Source organism: Podarcis gaigeae (assembly GCF_964106915.1).
Source record: "Podarcis gaigeae genome assembly, chromosome: 8".
NCBI classification, from domain to species: Eukaryota; Metazoa; Chordata; class Lepidosauria; order Squamata; family Lacertidae; genus Podarcis; species Podarcis gaigeae.
This window is the reverse complement of record NC_139684.1, coordinates 53,063,154-53,083,311: the sequence shown is the minus strand read 5'-3', so window position 1 is coordinate 53,083,311 and position 20,158 is coordinate 53,063,154. Positions and strand designations below refer to the sequence as shown.

General features: G+C 49.8%; 3 protein-coding genes across 5 annotated transcripts in view; 1 reads left to right on the top strand and 2 right to left on the bottom strand.

Annotated features, from left to right (window-relative positions):
• CNGB1 (cyclic nucleotide gated channel subunit beta 1) overlaps positions 1-10,618 on the bottom strand; it is a gene marked incomplete at its 5' end in the record, with an annotated part of 66,099 nt that extends 55,481 nt beyond the window's left edge. Inside the window, 2 exons of the mRNA XM_083752042.1 lie at positions 9,371-9,632; positions 10,595-10,618. Coding sequence (XP_083608168.1) covers positions 9,371-9,632; positions 10,595-10,618 — 286 coding nt within the window. The remainder of the gene's footprint in view (positions 1-9,370; positions 9,633-10,594) is intronic.
• On the bottom strand, positions 1,080-9,040 carry ZNF319 (zinc finger protein 319). Of its 2 annotated transcripts, none has more exons than XM_083751372.1 (2): positions 9,024-9,040; positions 1,080-4,661 (listed from the first exon to the last, which is right to left on the bottom strand). In XM_083751372.1, exon 2 carries the CDS (start codon positions 4,412-4,414, stop codon positions 2,651-2,653), a length of 1,764 nt encoding a protein of 587 aa, XP_083607498.1. In that variant the 5' UTR covers positions 4,415-4,661; positions 9,024-9,040; the 3' UTR covers positions 1,080-2,650. The 2 variants fall into 2 exon arrangements, with proteins under 2 accessions (XP_083607498.1, XP_083607499.1); XM_083751373.1 differs by lacking the exon at positions 9,024-9,040 and adding an exon at positions 7,566-7,588.
• A 1,056-nt stretch (positions 10,619-11,674) lies between the features above and the next one.
• USB1 (U6 snRNA biogenesis phosphodiesterase 1) lies at positions 11,675-19,132 on the top strand (the record flags this gene model as incomplete). Of its 2 annotated transcripts, XM_083751386.1 has the most annotated exons (8): positions 11,871-12,025; positions 13,160-13,320; positions 15,020-15,203; positions 15,800-15,853; positions 16,134-16,239; positions 16,666-16,746; positions 17,563-18,048; positions 18,404-19,132. In XM_083751386.1, the coding sequence occupies 7 exons, from the start codon at positions 11,871-11,873 to the stop codon at positions 17,665-17,667; spliced, it is 846 nt and encodes a 281-aa protein (XP_083607512.1). In that variant the 3' UTR covers positions 17,668-18,048; positions 18,404-19,132. The 2 variants fall into 2 exon arrangements, with proteins under 2 accessions (XP_083607513.1, XP_083607512.1); XM_083751387.1 differs by lacking the exon at positions 16,666-16,746 and having other exon boundaries at positions 11,675-12,025.
• Positions 19,133-20,158: the final 1,026 nt, after the last annotated feature.

Genomic DNA, 20,158 nt, shown 5'->3' with positions numbered 1-20,158 from the left:
GGGACGGGGGCTGAAGGGAGAACCACCACGTGCCCCTCCCTGAGCTATTTGGAAGGGTGGGATAAATCTGTCCATCAAATAAAGCAACATACAGAGAAAGGCAACTTGGACTGCATTCACATTTAGCCTTGTTTGGTTTCCTATGTCCTAAAGGCAGAGAACAGGCCCACTGGCTATCTCAGACTTCCCCAACGTGGTGTTCTTTCCGGATGGTTTGGACTACAAGTCCCATCAGCCCCAACCGGCACGGAGACTGATAGGAGTTGTAGTCCAAAACGTGGAGCTCCACCAGGTTGGGCTAACTAAACAGGCCAAATCCTTTTCTGAGAATCGCTATTTGTTTCCTTTCATCTTCAAGTCCCAGAGCCCCAGAGAGCCCCAACCACAAGCAGATTTATTTTTCCTAGTCACATTTCTGGTGACTGATGAGAAGACCTCCTTCAAAAGGGGGAGGTCAGGGCCTTCTCCCCCAAACATGCAGCTATTACCCCTTCTCCCTGTGCATGGTGTTTGGCCTCTCTGAGCAGGAGGTGGGGATAAGGGGGAATAGCCCCTGACAAGGCCTCCAGTATGGAACTGAGATCACTGGCAGGCAAGAGCTTCCTGAGCAGCTGAGCCTTGGGAAGGGAGAGCCTGCAGCCTTGTCAATGCTGCCTTGGTTCCTCCGCTGAACACTGGAGACACCAGGCCTGGAAACTCATTTGGACAAAAGAAGAAGAAATTGCCCATAAAAGGACCCTCCCTGCTTTCCTGAGCAGTTCCTGAGCAGACATCAGAGGGAAGGGGACCTTTCCTTTCAAAACATCCTGCTTAGCAGGCGACGGACGAGGTGACCCACCCAGGCCTTTTCAATTCAATCTGCCCAGCCTGCTGCAGAGCACAATCGGATGTTCTGTAAGACCATTCCTGGCCTCTTGATCACCAGCTTCCTCCCCAGAAAAGGAACAGAAGAGGAATTTTCATGACCAGTGTCACTCCTGTAGTTACGCAGCATATCGTGAACTCACTATTCAGTAACGTCAGAATGCAACGACTTTACCTGAGCGGACGTCTTTTAAGGATTCCAAAGGACAGCCAACTGAGCTACACAGATTTTTAATGAATATTAAACTGCTTTTTTAAAAAAGCAATATGAAAAATAATGAAGACAAACTCCATAAAAGTTAGTTCTATACAGTTGAGGTGTCGTGAAAGACAAGTCAGCAGGCCCTGCATGTGGACAGGCTCTGGGTCTTGAGAGGCAACTTTGGCCAGACCCATCCCAATGATCCACTTCTGTCCTCTTTTCATGTCCTGGGCAACTGGCAGGATGGATCCAGGGCTAGAAAATGGCCTTCCCAGTGCCACTCTGTGTGTCCCATGTGAAACAGATAAAAAACAAACAAAAGCTTTTTTTGAGGGCTGCTCCACCGACAGTTCTTGCTCTACCTGCTGCAGCAGCCTCCCAATTTAATACAGTTTGGCGGCTGAGTGTGGAAAGGGCAATAAACCACACACACACAGTGTCCCACAGAACGGTCCCAAAGGAAAGCGTTTCCAAAGTCTCTGTGATACCAGCTGTAGCTTATCTTATTGCCAATCATACCACTAAAGCAAATGGCGCTCCTCTAGATCACAATTCCAGGACAGATCTAGCAGCGCATTTTGAATGCTCCTTCCACCAAATTCCTTTTTTAGTTGCACGTAAAAAAACAAAACAAAAAACTTTACTTCCATTTTGATAAGAGCCTAGAAACGACACAGAGAACCTTCCCCCCTACAGTGTGAAGCTTTGCTCTGGCTTTAGAAGACGTTTAAATATGTAACTGTGTTCCACCACACCCTCCCTCTCTGTCGCCTTTCACGCTGCCCTGGGACCACTCACACCACTGGCTTAGACAGCACCTTGAGAGCTCCGGTGTTTGGAGGAAATGAAAAGCCTCTAGCCCTGACGGTTTTGGACAACGGAAGCCAGGAAGAGGAGCACAAGGCATGGCTGCTCTGGGGCCTTCTCTCTCGGATGTATAAGGGTAAAGGACTAATCGGACCATCTAGTAGCTGGTTCCCTTCAAAGTTTCCCTCTCTCAGATGTATGCTTGAACTGAACAGACGCACATAAGCAGAATTTCCCTAGGGATGGCACCTTAAGGGAAGCCGCGCCCACTAAGTCCATCTCTCACCATTTCACCTGCCTGGCTTCCCTTGCTGCGGAGTCCTGCCCTATAAATTTCAAGCAGCAAATTTCTTTGAATATCACACTCCCCTCTACAGACACTAATGAATCATGAGGGGCAGGGGTGGCGGGGGGGGGGGGAGGGAGATGAGGATCTGGATTTGGTTGGCAGGCTTAAGGAACATTCATCCTGACCCAAAAAACAGACACTGCGCCTGGAGCAGCAAAGCAGGCCTGAGTCACAGCTGGTTTCAAAGGTACACTCAGCCCATTCATAGGAGCAAATGGGCTGAATTGACCAATTGCTGAGCTCAGTGCTCACACAGAGGCCACCGCTGCTTGCTCTAGCCCTCCCCACCCCCTCCACTGTTCGCAGCTTGGTCTGCAAAGGAGAAGGAAAGGGTCCCACATGGCCTAGTCGCTCGCCGTAGCCTAAGCCCAGCGCCAACAGGGCTTGAAGGATGACATGAACCTTTTCCCGCCAGCAGGGGGAGATGCTCAGGGCAGGCAAGGTGTCACGGGGTACGTGCTGTCAGTGGAGGTGTGCTGGGCGCTGTGCTCCTGCAGGAGGCCCAGGTCCAGGAAGCGCTCCCCGCACCACATGCACTTGTAATGTTGCTCCCGGGTATGGACGCCGTGGTGCTTGTTGAGGTGCTCGCGCTGCTTGAAGGCCTTCTCGCAAGCGGGGCACTTGTAGGGCTTTTCCCCAGTGTGGACCCGCCGGTGGCGCTGCAGGTCAGAGGCGTACTTGAAGCGCTTCTGGCAGTCTGGGCACTTGAGGGGCCGCTCGCGGGCTGGGTCGCAGCGGTGCTGCACGAACTCGGAGGAGGAAAAGAAGCGGCGCTCGCAGAGGGTGCAGCGGAGGGGCTTCTCGGCACAGTGCGAGGCCAGCTGGTGCTTCTGCAGGGCCGAGGCCCGCTTGTAGGCCTTGCTGCAGGCCCCGCACTTGAAGGGCCGCTCGGCGCTCTGCACGCAGCGGTGGCGCAGCAGCTCCGAGGACTGGCTGAAGCCCTTCTGGCAGGCGTTGCACTTGAAGAGGTTCTCGATGCCGTGGACGTGCTGGTGGTAGAGGAGGTGGGCCGGCTGCACAAAGCCCTTCTCGCACAGGGAACACTTGAACGGCCCCACCGGCAGCTCCTGCTCGGTGGAAGGCGCTGGCGTGGCGGCGGTGCCCGCAACCACCTTGTGGGTGCGGCGGTGGCGCATGAGGGCGTACTGCTGCTTGAAGCTCATCTGGCAGAGGTCGCACTGGAAGGGGCGCTCCGTGCTGTGGGTGCGCTCGTGCTGCCGGAGGTCCGAGGGGCGCCGGAAGGCCTTGTGGCAGGCGCCGCAGCGGAAGGGGCGCTCCCCGCTTGGCGTGCAGGGGTGCTGCAGCAGCTCGGAGGACTCCTTGAAATGCAGCTCACAGACGTTGCAGCGGAAGAGGTGGGCCTCCCCGGAGTGGGCGTACATGTGGCGCACCAGGTGGGAGCGGTGCTTGAAGGCCTTCTCGCAGACGGTGCACTTGTAGGGCCGTTCGGCGCTGTGCGTGCGCTTGTGGTGCACCAGGTGGGAGGACTGGCTGAAGCTCTTGTCGCAGAGGCTGCACTTGTACGGCTTCTCCCCGGTGTGGACGCGCTCGTGCCGCGACAGCTCCGAGAGGTGCTTGAAGGGCTTCTGGCAGATGGAGCAGCTGTAGGGCTTCTCCACGGGAGTCCGGTTGAGCGCGGCCGGCTGCTGCGGTGGCGCAGGCTCCTCTGGGGCTGCTACGGCAGCTGCAGCGGCTTTGTAGGTCTTCTCACAGATGGAGCACTTGACGGCGGCACTGCCGTTGTGGACGTTGTGGTGCTGGGCCAGGGAGGTGAGCAGGGAGAAGCCCATCTTGCAGACGCCGCAGACGAAGGGCTTCTGCTCCACTTGCAGGCACTGGTGCTCCAGGAGATCGGTGGCCTGGTGGAAGATCTTCAGGCACTGGGTGCACTGGAAGGAGCGGTCATGGCCCCCCTGCAGGCACTGGTGCTCCTGGGGGTTTGAGAGGTGCCCCAAGTCGTGTCCACACAGCCCGCATTTTGTGGAGGGCTCTCCACCGCCAGTTGGGATGGAAGTGTGGTGCTGCAGGTTGCTGGGCTCCGGCTGGAGGAGGATGCCGTAGACGGCACAGCCCAAGGGATTCTCCACCACAGAGCTGGAGGCGATGGGATGCTCCGGGAGGGCAGTGGTCCCAGCATGGTGCGGCGCCGGCGGTTGCTGCTGTGGGGGCTGCTGCGGCCAGCTTTCTGACATGCTGGGGAAAAGAAATCGGGGTTTCCACAATAAGGGCTTCAGCTTCTCGACTGAGGCAAATCAATTAAGGAGATCTGAGTTCGCAGCAGTTGCTCCCAAACCTGGAGGTGACAAACACGTCGCACTGGGCGCAACAATTCCCCACTGCGGTACGTCTCAAACCAAAGCAGACACCAGCAGACGGGACATCCTAAAGGATGCAGGAGGCCTTTTGCCTGGCACCAGAATGGGTATCAAGGAAGGGAACCTGCAAGGAAAGACAGCAATTCAGACAAAAAGCTGCTTATCTCGCTTAAAATGTATATTTAATCTACTAATGATTACCTCCCCACCAGCCACAACTGCAGAGAGAACAAGCAAACAAAAAAATTATTTTAGGCCAGAGACCGCAGGCTGGAGATAGCAGAAGTGTTTCTCCAACTAGGGACAAACCTTTTTCCATATTGAAAGCTTATATTGAAAACTTACACAATCATTGTTCACAACTCTGCCATGCAAGTTCCAAATACACGACTATACTAAAAAAAAAAGCTCTGCAGCTTGAAGCAATTGCTACTGGAGAATTATCAACGGACACTTCCAAGACTAGCCAGGAAGGCAGTCTTGAAGTTAGCAACAAAACACTCGCTAATTAAGAAACGAGAACTCCCAAATGAGCAACTGGAATGGCTGCAGATCTCTCCTGAAGGACCCACCCATTTCAAGACATCCTGCACTAAACTTTGGAAAATATTTTTAAAAAGAAATAAGAAGCTTCTTGAAATGTGCTTTACATTTTTTATTGTGAATCTGTAGAAAGCTATCCAACTTTCTCATTTTATTTGTGACGCTAGAGTTTGTGGAGGCGGGGTGCAATATCCAGGCTAAATTACCGTATTTTTTGCTCTATAAGACTCACTTTTTGTGTGTGCGTCTTATGGAGCAAATGCAGGCTGCACTGCTATCCCAGAAGCCAGAACAGCAAGAGGGGTTGCTGCTTTCACTGCGCAGCGATCCCTCTTGCTGTTCTGGCTTCTGAGATTTCAATTTTTTTTTCTTGTTTTCCTCCTCCAAAAACTAGGTGCGTCTTGTGGTCTGGTGCGTCTTATAGAGCGAAAAATACGGTATGCCTTAGTTTCGGGTTTTGTTCCTGTTTGTTTTATAGTTTATCTGTTTGTACATCCTACAAGAATCTTTTGCTGAACTTACTTTTAAAAAAAAATCTTAAAAGAGTTAAAATGTTATAAAAAGTTTCAGTTAAAACATAGTCACCTGGCTGGCCACTGAGAGAACAGGATATTAGACTAGATGGAGGTGTCCGGCCTAACCCAGATTCAGGGCTTATCTAATGTTGTTATGCTTTTTAAAAGACCTAAACAATCCCTTTGTGTAAGTCTATATGGCCAGGGTTCCCTTTTTCATACCCTTTTCAATCTACAGTCTGCCCAGGAGCATTTATATTGCTTTACCATGCTTGTTTTCCTTTAAAAACATCAGCCCTGGTAGATAATTTGATAATTTAGGTTGTAGGGCACACAGTGCCTGTGATGTCAAGAGAACTGAGTATTTTCTCTGTCCTCTCATATGCATGGGTAGGAAAGAGCTTGAAGAGGAATCCAGGAAGCAAGTAGAACACACTCTGGACTCAAGCTAAGCTAGTAAGCCAATATATTGCAATGGCCTAACCTTCAGGCTAAACACAGCTGAGGATCTTTGAACTCTAGAACCTGATGCAGCCATATGAGCTTATTCAACATATTAGGGTAGCATATATGTTGCGGGGGGCGGGGGAGAGAAGAAAATGACTGATGGATCCAGAACCCAGATGTCTCAGTTTCTTTTTATTTATTAATAACCTGGTCAGCTGGAAAAAAGCTGGAAAAAAATGCCGAGAAAGACACGCTTCTGGCTACAGTTTCGTCCCTGCTGAACTAATAGTACACACCAATTCTTCAAGATCCATTTTCTGTTCCTAATGTTCAACCCTGCCATCATGTCCAAAGCAAGGAATACCCAATCCATCATGTTTCCCCCTCACTGATTTGGGGAGCACAACCAGGGGCTCTCCCAGGATCGACTCTCTCCTCCTCTTCCTCCTGCCCAGATCTCCACCATTCTGATAGCTCCCCGTTGTCCCAGGTGTTCAACATGGAACACCCTTTGCTGACCTGAGGCACCCCCATCCACTTCAATTTTAACCTGAGGATTGTCATTTGTCCGGTTTTAACTTTTTAACTTATTTGAATTAATTTTGGGATGCATTTTAATAAATTGATTGCTTGTTTTTATGCATATTGTATTATTTATATGATGTTAACCGCTCTGAGCCCGGCTCTGGCAGGGTACAAATAAAATATTATTAATATTATTATTATTCAGTCAGCAACCACTGTAGCCTGGAACATCTGGAGCATCCCTGGTTGGCAAAGGCTGACCTATTTATATCCACACACAAAAATGCACATCTAAAGTTTTGTGAGATTTGTTTTGTTTTTCAGCCCAAACCAGTTTACTCCAGAGTGACTGGGGAAACCCAGCCAGATGGGTGGGGTATAAATATTATTATTATTATTATTGAAAACTCTGTAAAACTGGGCTCTGCCCGAGCTTCAAAATACACTTTCCACTGATCACAACTCTCCTTTGCCAAGGATTGTCCACACTACTACGTTATTTGCTAACCTGCACCATCAAGAGTCAATGAAACAGAGCTGGCTATAAATAAACATCCAGAAACAGGGCAGGATGTCGCCAGGGACTGTCTGTACAGTTCAAGCTGCATCTCTCTGGACAGCAGCAAGCACTTGTACAAGCCACAAAATGGGTTAACTCAAAGGCCAAGTTCACCTTCTCCATGGGTGCCATGGGATGGGTCAAGGCCGTCCCTCCAACCTGCCTGCTTTCACCTCTGTCTTTCCTGCCATAGCACAAAGGGGACAATCCATTTTGTACTGTGCTCAAGATTATTGTTTTTTGTTCTTTGAAGACCCTTGCACAAAGAAAATAAAAAGTTTAAAATTAATATAAAGAGGCAGCCAGGTAGACAAACATCATTTGTTGACAATATGACATCAGCTCTGCAAACACTAAGCTGAACGCTAATCAAAGTTGCATCTAGCATTTGCATAGCTATCTGGAAAGCACAAAATACAAATCTGAAATAAATCCCTACTGCATCTTCAGCCCATCTTTTGAACCCCTCTGTCTGCTGGATACCAATTAACCATACTTCCCCAGTCTGGTACCCTCCAGATGTTTTTGGACTACAACTCCCATCAGCCCCAACCATCACTAACATATAGTCAGGACTGATGGGAGTTGTAGTCCAAATCTTTTGGAGGGCACCAGGTTGGGGAAGGCTGATATAAGCATGCAGATGACAAAACTGCCCCAGGAGATGGGAAGAGCTTGTCAACTGTCCTCATGCCAAGGTCTGACAATACCATACAATACAATGAGGGCAGGTGTGTGTGTGTTAAGATGGTTGTCCATGTAAGCAAGCTAGCAACAGCCAGGTATCAAGTGGTGGAGAAGCAGAAGCAAAATGTCCCACGGAAAAGAAACAATCCAAGAGGGGAAAAGCTCAAGAATTCAAGCAAGCAAATCCACAGCCAAACTATAGGAAAGAAACCTTCCAGTTTGGTGAAGCAGAAGCCACCTATCATAAGTTTTCTTGGAAATTGGTCTATCTGGGGACCAGCCTTAGAGCTTCAGAATTTTACTGTAAACTGGTGCCCTCCAAATGTTTTGGTACTATAGCTCCCATCATCTCTAGTGATCACAGCTCTACTGAGCCCAGGGAAACATCTGTACACCCTGTTGCCAATCCATCTACACTCCCAAGGTGTGTAAGACAATATAGCAGCGTGACTGTGAACTCTCTGCTCCACTACCTTAAAACACTGGGACATTCAGGCAGACCAAAAAAAGGTACTTTTTCACCCAGTGAATAGTTAAAACTATGGAACTCACTCCCACGGGAGGCAGTGACGGCCACCAACTAGGGTGGCTTTAAATGAGGGCTGTTCTTAAGTTTTTAAAAGCAGCTCCATCTCCTCACTCAAGGGCACGATAATTTGGCCAGATTCTCTGCTTGAGCCTATCTTTAGAGAGATGCTCAGCTGCATACATCTGCCCTCTTCCAACTTACAGAGAATTTCACCTTGCCAGATTTTGCACACAGATGGTCCCAGATTCCCTCCTCCAGGTAAAAAATGATCCCAGGTGGCACAGAAAGGCTCTTCTCTGCCAGAGACTTGGGGGGCTGCACCCACCCCAAGAAGCCAGATGTAGGCTGGACAGTCCAGAGCCCTTGTGTGGCTAAAGGCTGCTTCACTGGTCCTCTCCCTTCAGATTGCCCAGGGCCACATCCTGCCTAACATGACCGCAGAAATGCCCTGGTGGGTGACTGGGTTGTTAAGGGCTTCTCCACATTGCAGAGCCCATCGAGATGGTTCATCTCCATCGCCCTGCAACGCAAAGGTTCCCCGCCCCCCCCCAGCCAAGATGCCAGCCTTTTTTTTGGCCAGGCAGGCGCCCTCCGGATGTTGCTGGTCGCCAACTCCCATCAGCCCCAGGCAGCTGTGCTAGCCAAAAACATCTGGAGTTGCGGGGGGGGCGATCTACACACCTGGAGGGCCGTATGTTGGCCAAGGCCGCCGGCCAAGAGGTTGCGACGAGGCCGACCGGGTCAGGCGAAGGGCTGCCTCGCCCCGCCGGCCCGGGAGCGCCGCCTTCACATGGTATCGGGGCGTCTCCCGTGCCGCTGGCCGGGCCTCGGCCTACTCCGTCCAAGGAGCAGGGCAGGCGGCCCCGCTCGGGGCCAGGAGCGCCTTTTTCCTCCTCCTTCCTCCGCCGCCCGCGGGGAAAGCGACCGCCACCCCGCTCGGCTCCGTGTGGCCGGCGGGGCAGGAGCTCCGGGGCGAGGAAAGAGGCGCTTTAGCTTCGCCCTGCCCAGCTTCCTCCCTTCTCCCCTACCTGGAGAGCGAGGCCCGGAGGTGTCTCGCGGCCTGCTCGCCCCGTCGGATCCCCGGCCTCGCGTAGCAGCAGTCCCAGCGGTGAGGATAGGCGAAGCGGCGGCGGCTAGGGGAGGGGGGGCGGCGTCGAGCCACCGGAGGAGGGGAAGGAGGAGGCAGAGGAGGAGGAGGAGGAGGAGGAAGGGGCGGCGTCCAGCAGGGGAAGGACCCAGCCGTGGGATCGGGGCCGCCCTCTGCCGGACCGCGCGGAGAACTGCGGCGCGCTATGCTCGGGCCGGGTGAGGAAGGAGGAACCGGGGGGAGAGGCCTCCGCTCCGTCACTTACCGGCAAAACTGTAGCCGATGCTGCTGCTGCTGGAATCCTTTGGGGGCTTCACCCATAGCAGGATTAGGAAGGCAGGCAGGGAAGCGAGGATCCTCTTTCGCACCCAGCCTGTGCCGTAGCAGCCAGTTGCAGCTGCGCATCCCCGACGCCAGAAGCCGCCAGGCCTCCAAATCCCCCGCCCCGGGTCAGCAACAATAATAACTCCCAATAATAACGTTCACACGATGCGCCCGAAAGAGAGGAATGTCCTCGCCTCTCTCTCTCTCTCTCTCTCTCTCTCTCTCTCTCTCTCTCTCTCTCTCTATTTCTCTATTGCGGGCAAACCTCGTGGAGGGCGAAGGTCTCCTGTGCAGCGCCCGCGGGCCCGTTAGACCCGAGGCGGAGGAGCAGAACGGATGGCCTTGCCACGAAGTGGTCCAGAGGGGGAGAGAGAGAGAGAAGCGGTGTGCAAGGAGAGCAAGGGTCAGTGGGGCTGTTGCGGGTGAGCATGGCTGGCTTGCGGCCCTCTTCCAGGATATTCCATTCAACTCTCCCTCCGCCCCCTCCCAGTAAGTTTGACAGTGGAACGGATTCCCTCAGAAGGTGAAGGAGTCTCCTTCATGGGAGCTTTTTAAGTAGAGATTGAATGGCCATCTGCCAGGGATTCTTTAGTTGCAATTCCTGCATTGCAGGGGGTTGGGCTAGATGACCCTTGGGGTCCCTCCCAACTTACAGTTTAATGATTCCGCCAAGCTTTCTGTCCCCTGCCTCAGGCTCAACAGTCATCCAGTCAGTTCCATGCCCATCTGACATTCTCAGGAGTCCTTAGGCTGCTGTCTCCCCACTCCAAACAGGTTTTGTTTCCCAAAGTTTTCTTGTACTTATGCCAACCTGGGGTCCACCCCCCCCCCCACTTCAAACCTTGTTTGTGGCTGCTGGTGCCATGGAGCGCAAGACCTTGGAGAACCAGTGTGGTGTAGTGGTTAGAGTGTCAGAGTAGGACCTGGGAAACCAGGGTTCAAATCCTCTTACTTGGCCATGAAGCTCATTGGGTGATGACCTTAGGCCACTTGCCCTCTCTCAGCCTAATCTACCTCACAAGGTTGTTGTGGGGATTCAGTGAGGACAGGAAGGTCCATGCATGCCACCTTGAGTCCTTGGAGAAAAAGGTGAGTTATAAAATACAATAAAACTACTGAGGTCACTGCTAGTATATATATCAACCTTCACCCAACCTGGTGCCCTCTAGATGTTGGATTATCAGGTTAGCAAAAGCTGATGTGTATGATTCCAGAAATGAAGTTGTGCCTGAAGTGATTGAAAAATGCTCCACGGCTTCACTACCAACTAACTGCAAGATGCATTTGACAGGTTCCTTATTCACAGAGTCTTCATGAAACAACCCAACCACTTTAGGAAAAGTTATGATTCTAAAATCTGGTTAAATTGGAGCTGGATCACGCTTTGAAGAGTTGTGAACTTTACTAGAAGAACAAAAGACTCAAAGTTGTAAGTCATGATATTGGAAATGGATAGTCAACGTTCACACCTTTCAAAGGAAAGGAAAGAGATCTTAATCATGCAATCTCACAATGTTCCTTCCATGATAGGAAAATGCTCTAAAATACTATTGCTGTGGTAATTGACTCGTTGCAAAATTCAGCTGGTTTTATAAACAAGACTATGCATCTTAGTCTTGATGCTTACCTGGTGCTTTTCCACACTTACCCAAATTAGGAAATATTTGGGAGAAATCATGCAGTTTAGAAATAATGAGCCCCACTGACTTATTTTCTATTTTGCCCTCGTTTCCCATAGTATTTGTAATGAATTTTAATAACAAAACAAGTTGCAGGGGGAAAATGTTTTTTTAAATAGAGAAAGTTATCACAGTTGCGATACAACGATACGTTTTACGAAGTCAAATATCAAAGCACACCAATTCGATGCTGAAACATGATGATGATTTCCACCGGTCGTCTTACCGCTCGCGAACGCGCCTGAAAAGGCTCTCCCGAAGCGACCCGTAAGCGACTCCCCGCGCTACGCGTCGCGAGTCTAAACGTCTATAGCCACTGCTGGCTGGCACCAGCATGACTTCAGCAAGCTTCGCTCATTAAAAGAGGCGCTTTTGCGCAGGCGCAGTAGTCCCTCTTTCTCTCTAGGTGGCGGAAGTGGAGATCTTGACGTGCCGGCCATGAGTAGAGTGGCGGCGGTCGCAGGTCTGGTGGGCTACAGCAGCTCCGACTCGGAAGATGAGAGCGCATCCTCGGGAGCGCAAGGGGAAGGCGGCGAGGCCGGCGGCGCAAGCTCGGTGGAGGGACGACAAGGCCGCCGCTCTCCCGGCGACAGGTGGGCGTATAAATTCAACACAAAAAGCCCCCCTTCCCTTTCAGCCGAAAAAGACACGCAGAAAAGGAAGACGGAGCGGGGAGGGAAAAGGAAAAAGGCAAACTCGGGCACCAGTTCTTAAATATTTTTTGTAAACTGCTTTTAGGTTGTTGTTTTCCCCCCTACAATCGAGCAGTGTATAACTTTTAAGAAATAAATAAATAAAATGGCATGTAAGGACCATCTAGATTGGGAACAATTCAGAGGCAGCAGGAACGGTTGGGCTGGGTCCTGCTTTCTTTCTCTCTCCCCCTGCCACCCCAGGTTGCTAGACTGGTTTGTGCTGCTGTTGCCCCTTCTTCCTCCTCCCGGCACCTTCTGGTAGATACCTCCCAACAGTTCCATGCACTTCCTGGTGCAATTGGTGCCAACTGCTGTCCTTTAAAGCACCTCAGTTTGGTGTCTGCTCCTCAGTGCCGCCCCTTAGGGTCTCAAGGCAAGGTCTGAGCCTTGCTGCTTTGGGGCCCTTTTGGCAGGAGAAAGCACCAGCTGAGCCAGGGGTCTTCTGCAGAAGCCCCAGCAACTGAGGTACCGCCATTCCTTATTCTGTCCCAAAGCTGAGTGGGTTGGGGCACAGCCCCATCTTGCTACCCACCAGAGTTTCCCAGAGGTTTGCAACAATTAAAACAATTATCAAAATGTAATTCAGACTGAAATCAACAGCATAGCAATTGAAATAAAGCAGATACAGGGCTGCGGTTAATTCACAAGGCAACAATGTTTTTGCTTCTTCACAAAAAGCAGAGAGTAAGTATTTAGTTACAGTACTTTCCCTAGAGCAGGAAAAACCCAATTCTAGATACAAATTTGATGTAGGGAGGTGGTCATCTGAAATATTTTTCTGCCCAGTTTTCCTCAAACCTCACTCTTTCTGGGCATGATGGGTTCCTCTGTTTCTCCATGCATTGCAGAGCCATTAGTATCCAGTCACTCAACTTATTTTTGCACTCATCTGAGTGCTGAAGTTGTGGGTAGGGCATGGACTGAAAAACGTGTGCAGTGTCCAGGGGCCAAGAGTCATTTGGCCTGTTTTGCTCCAAATGAAGAGGGGTATTAAAAGGGCTGGGAATTCTCTTTTCTCCCTCTGCCTTGCAGCTCAACAGCTCCTCGCCTTCCTGTGCCAGACAGTGTGCTAAGTATGTTCAGAGATCAGGAGGAGGCAGAGACAGTGGTGGACGACAGCAGCAAGCATGGAGGCCGCCTGCGGACCTTTCCCCATGTGCGAGGCAACTGGGCAACACATGTCTACGTGCCTTGTGAGTGCCCTTCTGCTCTTTGTCCTCTTCTCCGACCCCAGTGTCCCTAGGAAGTCAAACTCTGGAAACACACATCTTTGGGATTCAGCCAGAAATGGTACCTTTTCTCCAAGGAGCAGAGCCCTTCCAGCTGTTTGATCTGTATAGCAGAGAATGGGCAAAAGGAGGGAGGTGCCCACAGAGCCACAGTGGCTGACCAGACATCCTTAATAGAACTGTGCTTACTGACACAGAATCATAGAATTGTAGGGTTGGAGGAGACTCAAAGGGTCATCTAATCCAACCCCTGTCAGATGGCCATCCAATCTCTGTTTAAAGACCACAAGTGAAGGACAGTCCACCACCTTCCTAGAGAGTTTGTTCTCCTGTCAAACATCTCTTACAGTCAGAAAGTTCTTCCTGATGTTTAGATGGAATCTCATTTCTTTTGTCATTTAAATCCATTGGTTCGGGCCCTCCTCTCTGGAGCAGCAGAAAACGAGCTTGCTCCATTTTCCATAGGACAGCCCTTTAGATATTTGAAGGTGGCTATGGCGCTGTGGGTTAAACCACTGAGCCTTGGACTTGCCGATCAGAAGGTCGGTGGCTCAAATCCCTGCGACGGGGTGAGCTCCCGTTGCTTAGTGCCAGTTCCTGCCAACCTAGCAGTTCGAAAGCACATCAAAGTGCAAGTAAATAAATAGGTACCGCTCTGGCAGGAAGGCAAATGGTGTTTCCCTGCGCTGCTCTGGTTCGCCAGAAGCAGCTTAGTCATCCTGGCCACATGACCCGGAAGCTTTATGCCAGCTCCCTCAGCCAGTAAAGTGAGATGAGCGCCGCAACCCCAGAGTTGGTCACGACTGGACCTAATGGTCAGGGGTCCCTTTACCTTTATCATCTCTCAATCTTTTCTCCTGGCTAAACAAGTCTAAGAGGATAGCTCTTTTCAAACACCTCAGTAGAATGCCACAACTGATGTAGAAGGTCCCTTTCATTAGAGCTGACCAACATTCCCCCAGTTACATGGGTGACCCTGAGTCTTGGCAGGAGGCTTAAGCCATATCTATGACACCACACCATGGATTTGGCTACAGGCATATCTGGAGTGCCTTTCCAAAACCACCATGGAGCTTTTTGACAGACACCTGTGAGCATGCAGCTCTTCCCTTTTCTGCACAAAAAACCCCATCACTTTCCCCCTACTCCAAAGTTCCTGGAAGCTGCCAGTTTTCTACCTTCCTCCCCACCAACAAAGCACACCTCAAATCATTCCACAGCCAGTGGGCAGTAGCAAATGAGCAGCAAGTGTTGAAGGAGGCCCAGATGCAGACCTCACCTACTCACTCCGTGGGGTCTCTGCTTCTTGCCTTGTTCTCTCCCAAACCAGAACACCAGCTCAATCACACTCTCCAGCTCTTTGTGCTCTCCCCCACCCAATATACAGAATAATGCTCTGCTTCCACCAACAGCAGAGGTAATATAGAGCCGTCATGACTAGGGGAGGCTTGGGTAGACAAAGAGCATCTTTCTCTACCCATCCACAGGTACTGGTTGGTAGTGGCTGTAGGGGAGAGGAGGCCATTGTAATCCACATTTTACGGAAGAGATTTGAGGCATGGAAAGTATGACTTACTACCAAGTTGCCACCGCAGCTTAGCAGAGATGGACCCATGCACCCACCTGCTCCAATCCTCCACTGTTGTTCTACCGTTCTGTACAGATCAGGCTCAGGAGGACTTCCTCGACCTGCTCCAGCTCCTCCTCCTGCGTGCACGTGCATCCGTGCCATCATTGACGGCTATGGCAGAGTTCCACATCAGCCTTTCTCAGGGTGTGATCCTGCGCCACCACTGGATAAGCCCTGTTGTCCAGTCCCTCAAGGAACACCTGGCTTCCTTCCCCAGGTAAGATGCTTTGGACCCTTAGACCACACCTTCCTCTTGCACTTTGGGCACCACCTCCCCTTGACCCAGCGCATATTCTTAATCCACACTTCTTCTGTGAGGAGGCAGACAGGGCATTATTGACCCACACCAAAAGACACCTCTCCCTGTTCACCCCAGAATCATGATGTAGAATGACTCATGGAACTCACCCACCCTTCCACATGGTTACTAAATCAGCTGACCTTATTCCACTTGAAAATTTGTCTGCAGTTTTTATACTTTAGAGCAGTCTTTGCTACAGCCTGGTGCCCTCTATATATTCTGGCACTGACTGGGGCTGATGGGAGTTGTAGTCCAAAACATCTGAATGGCTGTGGCAAGAGTTGTTTTAGAGAACAGCAGCAAAACCTGGATCAGTAAAAGGGAGCAAAGGGAATGGTAAGTATGGAGAGCTGTAATTGCTGGAAGAGAGTGACTTAAAGGCTCCAGGGAGGGGCAAATCAGAAAATGCACTCCCCAGCCCCTGGGTTTCAGTATGCCTTACTTCTTCTCCCCTGTCCTCCTTCTCCTCTTCATCTTGCAAAGGAATCAGATGGATTCTTTCCCCATTTCAGGTTCACCTGTAGAGCAGATCGAGTGAAGGTTTACACCAATGATCCCAAAAGCAGGTGAGTGAATGGCACTGAGGCTATTCCTCAGAGAGCAATAGGCTGCTTTGCATCATGTCCTCAGGCTGAAATTGCCAACCATCCTGTGGCTTGATTGGCACAAGCAGAATAATCGCACAAGGACAAGGTTGGTAGAGAGGAGGGGGAGGCCAGTGTTTGCCTCAAGTGGGGCAGCATTCTATTAGTGCCCCCTCAGCCCTTTGCCTTCTGGGGCAAAGTGGGCATTCACGTTGAACATTAACATTGAACTGCTCTAAGATTCTGTCATATCTCTCTGCAGGACCTTCATTGGCTTGGAGGTAACTTCTGGGCACACTCAGCTCTTGGAGTTGGTTTCTGAAGTGGACAGAGTTATGGAGGAATTCAGTCTCCCTTCTTTCTACAAGGTAAGACTTCCACTGTTCTAGGAGGGAGTGGAGTCTGCAAAAAGAGGCTGCTGCTGAATGACCACGGCCCTGGAAATAAACAGTTTATTACATAAACTGTTTATTACATTATATATATTATATATATATATACAGTTACCAACCGAGTGCCCTCCAGATATTTTGGCCATCAGCCCCAACCAGTATTCCCAAATAAGACTGCAGATCTCATGTGATATGTGTATAAACTAGCTGTGGTAACATAAACTTGTTGAGGAAACCAAACAGCCCACCCAAAGCCTCCCTCTTTGTCCTGGAGTCTAATTTCCATGGAAGATAGAGAAGGGTGCTCAGCTCCTACCAGGAATTCTAGGGTGGTGGCACCTAGCTGGGTTAGTGCAGCTTCTCCAGATTCTTAGCACCTGCTTTTTCCTGGCTTCTGTACAGAATCCCTCATTCCATCTCAGCCTCGCGTGGTGTGTTGGAAACCTTTCTGAAGAACTTGAAAGTTGTCTTCAGGAGTTGCAGGTAACCACCTCGGATGTCATTCACGAGCATAGAGGTTTAAGGAATTAGCTTGCTCAGGGGGCTGAAATAGAGGTGTCTGGCTTGGCATTTCTGGAGATACCTTTTCAGTTTGCAGAAGTGCTCAGGGCAACATCTGGTGAGGAAAAGCTTACCTAGGAATTCTTGAGCTTTCCTCAACCTGGAGTTCCACAGAGAAGGTTCTGCAACTATAAAGCTATCTCTACATCTCCCTCTTCTTTAAATCGGCCTTCCCCAACCTTATGTCTTGGACTACAATTCCTGCTGGCTGGGGCTGATGTGAGTGCTGCTCCAAAAAACATCTGGGGAAGGCTGATTTAAATGTTGATGGGAGACAGAGCAGGCATACAGGAAGGTTTGTGTAGGAGAATGTGCTTCTTCCTGCACACAGGACCCACACTGTGAAGGGCTCCCAAAGTTAAAACCAGCAGCCTTGAAATGGACCTCAGAACCAATTAGTACAAAAGTAGATGGGCCCAGATGGGAGCACAAAGCCGTAAGAACATTGGAAGAGCTCTGTTGGATCAGGCCAATGGCCAAACTAGTGCAGCATCCTGTTCTCGCAGTGGCCAGCCAGATGCCTCAGTGGGAAACCCTGGAAGCACAAGATCCGAGCACAAGAATGCTCTCCTCTCCTGTGGTTTCCAGAAACTGGTATTCAGAAGTATAAGCCCTCTCCTACCCACATTTGTCACATATTAATACGTCCAGTATGCTGCCTGTTAAATGTTCAGGGGCCAATCAGATTCCTGGGCTCTGCATAATTCCCACCCCTCTCACCTCCTTTGTCTTTTCCAGGAGATTGTGAATAGGTTTGAGGACTCTTCATACCTTGTGCGAATCCCTGGGGCCGAAGTCCGCTGCAAGTCTGGCAAGAAGATCTTCTCCTTCCCTTTACGGTAGGAGCTGGGAGAATAATCCGCAGCAGCCGCCAGCTGAGGATGGACCTTACCTACTTTTTCGCCAGGACACAATGAATGGTCAGAAGCCACAAATGATATTCGTGGCTCAGCAGTAAGATGGTGGTAGCCCCTTGCCCCCACTGCTCATTGTTAAGGGTCTTGCAAGTGATGGGCCTAAGGTGAAGGGTCCAGTGCTACAAAAGAATGCAGAGGATACATTAACAGCCACAGCTTCGTGATAGGATGATTATTGAGGGAGCTGTGACATGCAAAAGTGCCATTCAGCTTGAGGGCCAGTTGAAAACGATGCTCAGTTTTGAAGTGGACAACAGCTGAGTAGAATCTCTCCTGATCTGGAGGACAACAGAAATTACCCATTACAGTGGTGCCTCACAAGACGAAATTAATTCGTTCCGTGAGGCTCTTCGTATAGTGGTTTTTTCGTCTTGCGAAGCAAGCCCATTGACAGCTTAGCGGATTAGCGCTATTAGCGGTTTAGCGGCTTTTAGCGATCAGCTGTTAAGCAGCTTATCAGCGGATCAGCTGATAAGCGGCTTAGTGGCTTAGGAAAAGGGGGGGAAGGGAAAAAAACCCGAAGGAACTCGCAAGACTTTTTCGTCTTGCGAAGCAAGCCCATAGGGAAATTCGTTTTGCGAAGCGCCTCCAAAATGGAAAACCCTTTCGTCTAGCGGGTTTTCCGTCTTGCGAGGCGTTCATCTTGCGGGGCACCACTGTAGATGTTTGAGAGGATTCCTGCCTGCCCCTAAAGCTGATGTCACAAGAGGCATTTTGCTCGAAAGCATCTTTGCTGGTTGAGAGCACGAAGCCTCCTGGCTGTCGGACTGAGCTGTTAGCTAAAAATGAATCAAATGAGAAACAGAAGTACAGATTCCCACCTATATACTGGGGTACGTGGTGGTGCGAGAAGGGGCATCGGGTTTTACCATAGTAGTGTTGTTGTCAATTGGCCAGATAACCACCAGGTGTCAGTGTTGAGTTGGCTTTCCTTACCATCACTTCACAGCCTGCGTCTTAATGGAGGTTTAATTGCCCTGTCTTCCTCCCCATCCCATGCTGGTTGGGGCCGATGGGAATTGTTGTCCAAAACCTCTGGAGGCCACCAGATTGGTACGGGCTGCATAAAGGGTCTATAAAGGTATCTCTCAGGGAATTCTCAGCTTGCCCAAAAGGCCACCACACCAGAGTTCTGTGGGGTAAAACAGGACAGGTATACCTACTTACAGCTGGTTTAAGAACAGAGTGTAGGAAAAACAGCCTTGATTTGCGGTAGTGGGGGGTGGGGTGCCAATTGGAGCTGAAAGACGGTATTAAATATTTTTTTATAAGTGTAAATAAATCTGCAAAGGTTTGAATTAAGTTTTGTATTGCTGTTACAATCTGCCTTGGAATTTTCAGTGAGAAACCGTATCAACAGTTTTTAATAAACATAGTTTCCTGTTGTTGGAGCTGCTGTCTCTAATGCTCGGGGCAGGCAAATTCCATGCTAGGGATTATTAGGATATGGACTGAAAATAAGAACATAAGAAGAGCCCTTCTGGATCCCGCCAATGGCCCATCTAGTCCTGTTCTCACTGTGGCCAAGCAGATGCCCAACAGGGAGCCTGAAAGCAGGACCTCAGCACAAGAGCCTTCTCCCCTCAGGTTTCCAGCAACTGGTATTCAGAAGCATTGCTGCCTCAAAGATAGCCAGCATAGTACATGAATCTGTTACATGGGCTACACTTGAATGCTATGTACAGTTCTGGTTGTCATAACTAAAAAAATAAAATTAAAATACATTGTAGAAGGGGTGCAGAAAAATAACCCAAGCAACCAATTAGTTAGAGTACTTTCATAAGGAGGAAAAGCTAAAGGGTTTGAGGTTTTATTTTAGCTGGGAGAGGGGGGCTTGTGCAAGGAAGGGGAATACAATGAAGGTTTATAAAACTATGCAACATATCCAAAAAATATTCTCCCTTATAGTATTATAAGGTGGGCCCACTTAATGAGATAGATTGGCAGTGGATTCAGGACAGATTTAAAGTCTTGCCTCAGCCTTCCCTTACCTAGTGCCCTCAGATGTTTTGGACTACAATTCCCACAAGCCCCAGCCAGCATAGCTAATGGGAGTTGTAGTCCAAAACATCCAGAGGGCACCAGGCTAAAGAAGGCTGTACCACCACGTACAATACATAGTTTATAGAGTTTGCTCCCACGAGTTGTAATAATGGGGCTGTAAAGGAGCATTTAACAAATATTTGGACAGCAATTGATAAAGCTGCTTCATTATTATTCATTTATGAACCACCTTTTTCATCTGCATCTGTGTCAAAGCAATTGAGAAAAAAACACACATTAAAATGCTTTTAAAAAGTTTTTTAAAACAATACAAAAATAAAATACAAAATGAGCACCTAAGACTCTTCTCCTCCAGCTGGAAAAGCTTGTCAAAACAAAAGATTCCTTCAGTTGTTTCCAGAAGCACAGAAGTG